Genomic DNA, 11,249 nt, shown 5'->3' on the forward strand with positions numbered 1-11,249 from the left:
GCTGCTTCCCTTTATGTGCTCAACGAGAGATTCCCTCCTCGTAGGCCAGATTATTGCTCTACCAAGCAGAGGAATCATGCGCACACGTGCAGTAAAAGTCATCTTTGCTCTGGATTTCTGGCAGTGATTTTGTGGCCATGTCCGTCTTAGAGTCCTAATGCATGACGTACGGTCTGACTGAAAACAAGGAGGGGAGGTGTTGGTGGTGGTGTTGGTGGTGGTGGTGCTGGTGGTGGTGCTGGTGGTGCTGGTGGTGTTTGTGGTGATGTTGGTGGTGGTGGTGGTGTTGGTGGTGGGGGTGGTGGTGTTTGTGGTGGTGTTGGTGGTGTTGGTGGGGGTGGTGGTGGTGGTGGAGGTGTTGGTGGTCTTGGTGGTGGTGGTGGTGGTGGTCTTGGTGGTGGTGTTGGTGGTGGTGGTGGTGGTGGTCGTAGTGGTTTGGGTTGTGGTGCGTGTGGAGGTGGTTGTGTTGATGTTGCTGTGTCCGTGTTGTCTCCCCTCCGCTGCGTACCTGCTGGGGGAAGCAGGTGCGCACAGAGTGGTCGGTGTAGCCGAAGGAGGGGCCCTCAAAGACAGCCGTGGGCAGCTTCAGCACCTCCCGCAGGAACTGGTCGAACTTAGCGAAGATCATCACTCCGTTAGAGTCGGAGATCTGGGAGAAGTTGTCTGAGAGAGGTGTGTGTGTGTGTGTGTGTGTGTGTGTGTGTGTGTGTGTGTGTGTGTGTGTGTGTGTGTGTGTGTGTGTGTGTGTGTGTGTGTGTGTGTGTGTGTGTGTGTGTGTGTGTGTGTGTGTGTGTGTGTAGGGGGGAGAGAGATATAGGGGGAGAGGGAGAACAAGAGAGAAAGAGGGGGAGTGAACAGGAGAGAGGGAAGGGGGAGGGGCAAAAAGAGAGTGGGAGGGAGAGAGAGAGAGAGAAATCATTACGTGCTCAAGCGTTTTAATTGACCACAACAATGGAGCAGGCTCCCTCCGATTCAGTTTGTTTGAATGTCGTTTGACTCCTTTGACTCACCTCAACCCACTCGTATTAAATACAAAAAGCCAAACCCCAAAAGATAAAAACAGATTATCAATTGGAAAAACGTATAGCCATAAAAAAGTAAACATAAAAAAATAGCTTAACAAAACAACCGTGGCAGCGACAATCATCACAGCTTCCAAGTCAATAGCTTGATATAGTCTAATTAAAAGTCACTCATCTGTGGAATGACAAAGTGCTTATGTGTGCACAAAAAGGAAAATCAAATGGCCACGGGAAGGATTTAGTCGCATCACTCGATTTGAAGCAGTACTCGTCTGAATTAATTTACACTCAAAATGTATTGAGGTTGGCTATTTATAAATAGCAATCATTGTATTGCTTTACAGAAAATATATAATCTAAATCTATAGATAATTTATATATTGGGGAAGATGAAAACATACAATACAATTTGATGTATTAATTTAAAAGACAGAGGCAGTCTTCTACCAAATGTTGGCATTCATTTGGCAGACAAAGGGTAGTAAATCAAAAAAAAAAAAAAAAAAAAAGGAAATAAAGTTAGTAAATATAGTAGAATAAAACGGTGTATATTTGTCCCAGCATTGCCCCCATGTGTCCGTTTTTCGCCACTACAGCTGCTGGCAAACGGCCACAGGAGGTTTGCTCTCCCTGGACCAAGAATAATCTTGACCTTCATCACACATGTACTTACAGCGCAGCTTGTCCACGATCTTCCCTCCACACATGGTTGCTAGCATGGCTTTCATGGAGAACACGGTCAGCTTGCCATGGCCTTCACTACAACAGAGAACAGGGAGATTGACTGCACTGCAGCACAACGATGATACAGAGATAGATGACCAGATAGACATTTTGGATTTGGTTTTAGGAAGGACATTAAACCATAATCGAATGTAATGATTTAATGTCATTAACTTGCAACCATGCCATTAGTGCAGGGAACTAAATTGCTACCAATGTAATTTGTTTTATTCATGGCGTGTGTGTGCGCGTGTGCGTTTTTCTTGACCTTGCTGGCAAACACACTGAGATTATGGATCTCTTTCAGGTTTGAATCGGCAGAGAAAATGGTATTCAAACCAGTTGGAGAATAACTGCTTCAACCAAAACTTCAGACTCTATGCTCTTTGCTGTTTTCCCCAAATAACAATGAGCTTGCCATTACTGGCCTAATTAGAATGTAAAAAAAATATTCTCGATACACTGGTAATGTCCATATTAATAGAATCAGACTTATTTACAACATCACTCAGCAAGCTAATGAGAAAAAGGAAGCCAAAACAAAGAGGATTAAGGTACAAAATTAGATGGCATTCACAAATCATACCACATAGTGCGCTCATTGGCTATTTTACAACATAAATCCTACTTAATTCCACCTCAACACAGCACCGGTTTACTCTTAAGTATGGAAGCATACATGTAAGGCAATGCAATTTGTAATTCAATAAGTCATTACATTATGCAATTGACAATTCATTGTGCTGTTTAATGATGTAATTTTAAAATGATGTTACTCAAAGTGTATTTATATATGCAGATTGACAATTAGATCCTCAATTACATTGCAAAAAGTTTTAACAATAAAAATAGAATAACATTTTGGCACATTTTTTGAGTGCCTTTATTCAAATGGAAAAGCTATAGCACCCCGGGATTACAATACACTTTGCCACGCTCCCTGTGTTGTGAAATTCCAATTACATTTCAATCTGCAAAATGCTTTGTAAAATAATTTGCAAAGCGTAATGCAAAAGATTTTGCAAAAGATTTTGCAAAGCATATCAGCAAATCGCGTCTGGGCGGGACCTAGTCACTTCCTCTGAATTTCCTTGTTTATGTTCGTATGTGTCAGCAATGGAGGAGATTGTGGCTACGCGCATGAAGTTTGGCAGATGATGTGGAGAACAATCGTGTTGAAGACACAGATGCAGTTGATAGAGTGCGTGCTCTGGGAGATAGGATAGACGACAGGGGTATACTTCTCCGACTCTTTAATCCGGCATCCTACTCCGTAACTACGGAGACCTCTCGAAGGGGGCAATTCGCAGCCCGATTGATTTTATATGATTACTAGTACTACTAACAATTTTAATAGTGTTGTGAATAAACTTCAAAAGCTTTTCAAATCTTATTTGGTGTTTTATTGGTCCTTAATGTGCAAAGTAAACAAGGTGCAAATAAATAAGGTGCAAAGTAAATTAGGTGCAAAGTGATTCCGGAAATGATTTTGTATTGAATGCGCACGTAAGCTACGGAGAGGGTGTGTCTACGCACAGCACTTTACGGAGGAGTATAAACCAGCCTTTACTGGATGGGCTGACGAGGAAGTAACGTAGTTCCCGCCCTGACGCGATTAGCTGATACGTTTTGCTAAATCTTTTGCAAAATCTTTTGCAATACGCTTTGCAAAATCCTTTGCAAAGCATTTGGCGGATTTAAATGTCATTTGAATTTCACAACACGCGGAGCGTGGCGAAGTGCTTTGCAATCACAGGCGCACTATAACTTTTTTTCCATTTGAATAAAGGCACTCAAAAAATGTGACAAAATGTTATTCTATTCTTATTGCTATAACTTTTTCAAATTGAATTGACGATTTCATTGTCACTTTGCATATATAAATACACATTGAATAATATAATTTTCAAATTACATTATTAAATTGCAAAATGTATTGTCAATTGCATAATGTGAACAACTTATGAATTGCAAATTGCATTGCCATTTGAATTTTGCTACATATATGCTTCCATAGTTATGGCCTACTTTATACAGTTTAAACACATTGTATTGTCATCAGTGGAAGAGAGCTGTTTTCAACTGAAAATCTCTTCTGTTCTTTTGAGGACGTCTGACTCGGTGAGGGCCGACAGGATAACACTAACTGCCATTACAGATGGCGATTTCCTCCCTATTATCTTTTAATACCTGTAGAATCTATAGCATAACAGAGACTCAGTGTTACCGTGGAATAATTGAAACGTGGAGGAGTACAAGAGGAGTTGTCCAATACCTAACCCTAACCCTAACCCTATATTTAAGAAAGTGGAGAGACACCGTTGATAATGAAAAAGGGATGCACAGGAGTGTGTATTGTTTAGTGTCAGGCTACAAGGAGAGATATGACACATTAACACGTCTTCACCATGCAGCAAACATAGAAACTAATGAGAAAGAGTAATGTCACAGTTTAAGCGGTGAGCAATGTCTTTTTTGGTACTATAAATGTGCATGACTGACAATGGCACATTCAAGGTCATACATTAAAGTGAGCTCTGTCAAGGCAGAGGTCATGCATTATGCATTGTATGTCTGCATGTGTCTTATGTTAACCTCCACATAGACTAGGAAGAGGATAGGATTTTTGCATATGTGGTGGGTAGGATTACCAAGGTTATAACATATCAACGCTAATGAAAGCGCAGCTTGTTTTCCTCTGGATCTGGAGTGGCACTGAGGCCTTGGGGCTGAGCCTCACTCACCAAGCCTGACCAGTTCTCCAAACCACCGCTTTTTAAGCAAGCTTAACTTGCTTAAAAACACCAAAGTTTTAATCAAGCTTAATTTCCCCCAAGTGGATTGCTAAGGAAACAGAGGCCTGCAACTAATAACTATTTTCATAGTTGATTAATCCATCAATTATTTCTTCAATGAATGGATTAATCGAGGCGTCTATAAAATGTCATAAATATTGGAAAATGTCATCACATTCCATTCCAAAGTTATGACTTAAATATGTTTGGTTTATCTTTGGTTTATCAGAAAAACCCAACTATTCCTTTTGCAATGAGGCTTTAAACAACGTTTTGAATTGAACTTCAACATTAAGCAGCATTAATTCCTTACTTGTACTCGATAAACGACAAATGAATCAATCATGAGAAATTCAATTTTTGTGCATTTTCGAATGGATGAAACGACTAATTGGTGCAGCCCTAGAGGAACCCCCCCGCCCCAGTGGGGATCTCCTGGGTCAGCTCGATGGCTCAAGCCTACGTTGAACAACACAGTGGAACCGGCAACCCCGGGACTGGAAGATAAACACCGATACACAACTGCAGCCATTCGGCCAGTCGACAGTAACAGCATTCTTAAGGCGTTGGTTGTGAGGTTTCAAACTTGAAGTCCCCTGGCAGTATCTCCCTGAAGTTCACTTCCAATCTGCGACACAGCACCAATGAGCATTTACCGGCCTACTCCACCACCACCACCATCAACACCACCACCAACACATCCGACTTTTCCCGGATTTGCAGACATTGAATTGGGGTAAACCACAACTTTTTCGCAGCACACGTATAAAACGGTACTCTGGCACATGACGGTTCCCATGAGGCATTGAGAGTGACGTTGGCTCCAAAAAGGACACCAGTCACTCTGGTTAGTTCCATTGGACCCTACCTGTCATACATGGCCACCATGAAGTTGAGCAGCAGCCCGATGGACTGCTCCACGTTGATCTGGTGGGTGGTGGGCAGCCTCTTGTTCAGCTGGTAGTAGATGGAAGACAGGATGGTCTCCAGCCGCGACACGTTGATCTCCGCGTTGTGGTCCAGCGTGTTGAGCCCGTTGTCACGGAAGGCTTCGATCATGTTCCACACGTCCACCAGATGCACTGTGGGGGAGAGGGGGGTACACACACACATAAAGCACACAGAGGATTGTGTGGTGATCAATCACCCACAAATCTAGGTTCTGGGTTTGAACCCCAATGTCCACAATTGTCTAAGCGTCCTCCAGCAAAGTACGTTCCTCTTAAAAAGATAAGAAATATTCTTTATTATAGTTTGAGAAGCACAGGAAACACACGGTCACTTAAAAAGGTGAGGGTTAGGGTTAACCCTGACCCTAAACCGAGGGATAAAAAGAGACACAAATGTAAAATTGGGAATTGCTGTGACGGAATTATGTGTCTCACTTTGGATCAAAGCTTCTCCTTAATAGTAAACGCTAAACCACTCAAGCGCTAAGCAAAGAATGCGACTTTATCGGTTACCCTGACGACTGCTGGTTAGGAGGAGGTGTCAGGAGGCAAGACACAAGGCTGACCATATGCACTTACGGTTGCATCTCTTCTGCACGAAGCGGAGCTTGCAGGCAGTCCGGTACGTCGATAGTCTGATGACATCAAAGTTCTGAGCTCCTGACGGAACAACAAACCAACAGAATGGTGCGTTGAACAGGCAGCAACGTCACACTCATGAAACTAAACAACACATCTTTGATTTGATCATCCGCCAAAACAGGGTTTCATCTTCTCGATATCACTTAAAGTGATTGATGACAGAGTTATCGATACACAAAGGTGACATCCAACTCTCATGCCACAAATTAAAACTTAAAGAAGTGCAACAGTTACACATGGTACTGGTATTGGATCTGAGAGGACCTTCAATGTGACGTACAGCCCATAGAAGCGTAGCTATGTGGGAACCGCTATAATGTTCTACACTAGGGACTTTGCATCTCCTCTGTGATGAAGATCCAGCGAGAGAGTTGCGTAATCCATAGCCGGCGGTGAATAGACGCAAGGTCTCTCTTTCTCCGTCTCCCTCTCACTCTGTCTCTTTCTTTCAATTCAATTCAAAGGGCTCTATTGGCATGGCAAACGTACATTAACAGTGCCAACACACATACAAAGTTAAATGAGACATTCAAGAATATATGTGAAAGAATATCGTAGAATAACAATTTAGAAATGGCAAGTTTATTCTGCGAAACATATTTAACAAAGACGGAAATATAGGAAAATGTAAACTGTCATGAAATTGTGTTGGAATCTATTACCTATTCGCTCTCGCCCTCTTTCTCTTTCTCTTTCTCTTTCTCTTTCTCTTTCTCTTTCTCTCTCTCTCTCTCTCTCTCTCTCTCTTTCTCTCTCTCTCTCTCTCTCTCTCTCTCTCTCTCTCTCTCTCTCTCTCTCTCTCTCTCTCTCTCTCTCTCTCTCTCTCTCTCTCTCTCTCTCACTCACTCACTCACTCACTCACTCACTCACTCACTCTCACTCACTCTCATTCTGTGCGTGTGTGGAGCTCACTCACTCATCTCCATGAAGAGCTGTCTCTTCTCCACCATGGCCTTGCTCCGTTTGCTGCCCTCCTCGATCATCCTGCCGCACATCAAACATAAGTGACACTCAGTCTTACCTTACAGTTCAGCCCAGCGGGATTCAGCGGTAGGTTGTGACCCCTAAGGCGCTCACAGCAGGAGACCTGGCAGCCTGAGGCAAGATGGTCACAATACTTTTTTTTAACCCTATATGTATATATATATATATATATATATATATATATATATATATGAATAAGCCCACCAACATGCATTGTCATTTGAAAGCTGAATATGGGTAAAGCTTAATCGATGCAGAACATACATCGAGAAACGTTAATTATCTCTGTGTTATTGTTCACCAATAAAGTACATGTAGATACATATAATTAATCACAAGACATGGAAATAAAGGCATATTGCTTATTTTGCGGTAAACATATGTTGTGGGTCCAGCCTCAGATAACTAAAACATTAGGGAACCGCTGGTTTAGAGAAGGATTTGAAAGAGGCTGTATTACACATGAACATAAGTACATGTGCATGGTGAATGCATGTGCATAGAAAACAATTGCCCTGGTTTTCAATGTCAATGTTTGTTTTTGGGTTTATTTTGGAGAAATTGTTTCTATCATGATGTTGTCATTCTACATAATAGTACAGTAACCAGTATTTGTTCATTTAAGTTTATGCTCAATCATGTATCAAATTATTCCAAAATACTAATCATTAATTTCCTTTGGAATGACAATGGGATTATCGTTGTGGGAGGCATTGGCTCAGGGGGTAGAGCAGGTTGTTGGGCAACCATAAGGTCACTAGATCATTCCCCAGCTCCTCCTAGCTCCTCCAAGTATTGAGGAGTCCCTGAGCGAGACACATAAACTGAACTGCTCGTGCAGGCTGGCTGTTGCCTTGCATCGTTGACTTTGCCGTCGCTGTGTAAGTGTTTATGAATGTTAGGCAATAATTGTAAAGAGCTTTGAGTGGCCACGGGGTAGAAAAGTGCTATTGACATTTTTTTCTCGGACAGTACCGGTATTTACCTGCTGCTGAATTCAAACAATGTGAAACACCAAATTTCGACCCTAGAGAGATCAGGAATAGTGCGAGAGAGAGAGAGAGAGAGAGAGAGAGAGAGAGAGAGAGAGAGAGAGAGAGAGAGAGAGAGAGAGAGAGAGAGAGAGAGAGAGAGAGAGAGAGAGAGAGAGGAGTAATTGTTGAATATAGAGATCATGTGAACAGAGTTAACATGCCATTTAATTTTCATCATTATAACAAGCGGCAAAGGTCACTGAAAACAAAATAAACCATTACCTTCAAGGCTTAGATTTACATTCTAACTCTAACCCTAAACCAACTTTATATACGCCACCAAATAATCAACACCCACTCACCCTTATCTGAAGTTCCGGTTCTGCTCTCTAATAACATGCAATTTAATTGTCCGTAGGTCACTTTGGATAAAAGCGCCTTTCCTGTGAAATTACAAAAATAGTAGATGGTGCTTTTAATGCTCCTTTCCCATCCTAGGGTGTGCTAGTTCGAAAACAGAATGCGAGGGTGAAACTTGGGACCCCAGGATGGCCACCAGATCCCCCTGGGTTCTGAATCACATGGCGTGTTTACAGCAGGACATCTTTGGGTTGGAAGGGGGAGAAATGCGGAGGATGCAAAAATGCGATGACCAGCTGAGCGTGAGCAACACAGAGCCAAGGTTGGACTGGCCCAAGGGTACCACACCAACTCTGACCCCCTTGCCTATTAGTGGCTGCTGTAAAAGTGATGGTTTCTTCTACACTTTATAGCAAAGAGTGTGACCTGATCTTTTTATTTTGTTATCCGATTTAAAACTTTAAAATGGCCCTCAATGTGCAGGAGGGGCCTTTACAACCAGAGAGCCATTAAAGACACAGCAAGAGAGTTATGTCCCCATTGACCATCTGGAATAGGAGAGGAAATCTATGGAAAGTTTATTGCCCTTGTGTCATAAGGCCATATATAGATTCTTTCAAGCTGATGGTCTGCCAGAACAATAAGGACATACATGCAGACTGTGCATGGTTCCCCAAAGAACAGAGTTCACATTATTTGTTTCTAACCACTTGAATTGGTGTGTGTAGTTATGCTAAATATGAATGTCAAATCTTGGTCTTAATCTTTTAAGGGCCACCAAGTAGTCTGGGGTCAATGGAGGCCCGCTCTAGTATTTGGGAAAATAGTCAAACGCATTGAAAGAACAGAAAAATTAGACGTCAATATAACACAATGGCTCGTTGTGAATACTCCGTTATGAACTACGAGCCAGCGGTTCACACGTAGGAAGCGCTGGATTCTGAATGAGTAGGAATTTCATTGAAAAGGGATGAATGCCGTGAAAGAAAAGTGCCAATGGCAGTTGGTGCATGACATATTATAACACTCTCCATTGCTCCTGACATGCTGCTGGGCACCATATTATGAGGTATGCGCTCTAAATGAAGGCCAGCAAACCAAGTGATCGAGCAGCAATACATGTCCAAATCATACACACACTATCGGGAAATCAAGAAACAAACCGTTCCTCTCTCATGACAGGCCAAGAGTATTTGCCCTGAACTATAACCGCACCTTTGGAAGTGATGACCACATCCTTCAGACGCGTGTCAACAGAGGGACTCTGCTGCAGCGGCTCCACACGACTCGTGTCCATAGGTGGACGCCGTATTACATTATGTCATGATGGAGCAGTGCAATATTGGATAAAAAACCAACATAACGACCAACGCGGCCATGTTGTTGATTTGTCCGGCTATCCACATTATATCCGCAATGGGAAAAGTGTGTCGTGATGCTAAGAAACAGGGAGAGGAACTATATGGAGCGGACGTTAATTTCACGCCGTTCGTTTTCTAATTTCTCAAAGCTGACAGAGAGAGAAAACACAATGCATAGATGGCCTTACCGAAGGAAAGCACGCAGGCTGCGTTACAGCATCACACCGTCAGCAGCATCAGATGGAGAGGATTTGTGGTCCAGGGTGAATCAGAAGATATCCGCACTCTCTCACCTTTGGATATATTACACGTTCAACCGGCGACGTCACTGCTGTACAAACGGTAGGGAACGAGTACGATCCTCCGTCATGGCGTTTCAGCTCTCTGCCCCCCGTTTCATCAGAGTCAACCTGGACCACTGCTGCGGTTGTGGCAGCAGATAAAGACGTAGGAGCGCAGAGCGACGCTCGGCGCGCAGCATCACCACCGAGGACCCGACGGCAGAGGACGGCAGAGCGCGAGCACGCACCGAGACGCCAAGCGCGCGACACATCACTAGCGTGTGTAGTGCGAATGCAGTGCGCATGCACGACCGTTAAAGGCGTAGCTCACGCCACAGTGCCATAGAGAAAGCACTATAAATAGGGGTGATATATGCAAGTCCGAGCCAGGAGTGTATTCTCGCCCACCGAGAACGCACCTATTGAGTGAAACAGTTCGTTTGCCTCAAACTTTACATCAGTAATAGTGTGACGTCACACTGTGCAGTGGGCGGCTCTACAGTTCAGAAGTCTTGCCTCCCGGATACCTGCCTTTTGTCATTATATTGTTTATTGTTAATACAAGTTGTCATATATTCTGAGCGTGTGTGTAGTGTTTCATATACGGTATAGCGTTGTCATCGACATGGTACGTTCCTTTGTTCCTGACTGCAGTCCCGCATGATGTTACTCTATGGAGTCAGTTTCCTGCCATAATTCAAACCTGAAAAAAAAAGTTTCAAAGGCTTGTAAGTCTGGGTTTGAAAACTCAACACCTTGTAAAAAAGGTTTTGCAACACTGAAATTATAACCTGAAAAAAAAAATAAAAAAAATTCAAACATCTGTAAACATGATTTTGTGTTCTATTTTATCTTCTTCATCATTTTCACGAACACATTTTCAAAGTTCAAACAATTTCACCAGCACATTTGCAGAGTTTCAAATCTGGCACTGTTCTAACGGTGTATTTCATTGTTGCCCGGTTTTGAAACCTTGTAAATGGGATTCTGCAAACAGGTGTTCATACATTGAGAAATAGGTTTTGAAAGGTTGAATATTTAGTTTTAAAAACTTGTAAAGGTGTACGTTTACGACATTGCAACGTATTTTTTCAGAACTGACTTTTCAGCAATGACTTTTCAGAGATTTGAGCGCAAGCTTTGAGTCACGTGAATAT

General features: G+C 42.7%; 1 protein-coding gene across 6 annotated transcripts in view; it reads right to left on the reverse strand.

Annotated features, from left to right (window-relative positions):
- Positions 1–10,329, reverse strand: part of dtnbb (dystrobrevin, beta b) — a 35,649-nt gene extending 25,320 nt beyond the window's left edge. For 3 of the 6 annotated variants that reach the window (XM_060051231.1, XM_060051232.1, XM_060051229.1), the window contains exons 1-7: positions 10,000–10,329; positions 8,102–8,143; positions 7,049–7,116; positions 6,070–6,150; positions 5,409–5,622; positions 1,696–1,781; positions 509–663 (exon numbers count right to left, since the gene is read on the reverse strand). In XM_060051231.1, the coding sequence (XP_059907214.1) occupies positions 509–663; positions 1,696–1,781; positions 5,409–5,622; positions 6,070–6,150; positions 7,049–7,115 (603 nt within the window). In that variant the 5' untranslated portion in view covers position 7,116; positions 8,102–8,143; positions 10,000–10,329. Of the gene's footprint in view, positions 1–508; positions 664–1,695; positions 1,782–5,408; positions 5,623–6,069; positions 6,151–7,048; positions 7,117–7,153; positions 7,228–8,101; positions 8,144–8,452; positions 8,534–9,999 lie in introns of all 6 variants that reach the window. The other 3 variants (XM_060051230.1, XM_060051234.1, XM_060051233.1) reach the window with 3 other exon arrangements.
- Positions 10,330–11,249: the final 920 nt, after the last annotated feature.

Source organism: Gadus macrocephalus, chromosome 5 (genome assembly GCF_031168955.1).
Source record: "Gadus macrocephalus chromosome 5, ASM3116895v1".
Lineage (NCBI taxonomy): Eukaryota > Metazoa > Chordata > Actinopteri > Gadiformes > Gadidae > Gadus > Gadus macrocephalus.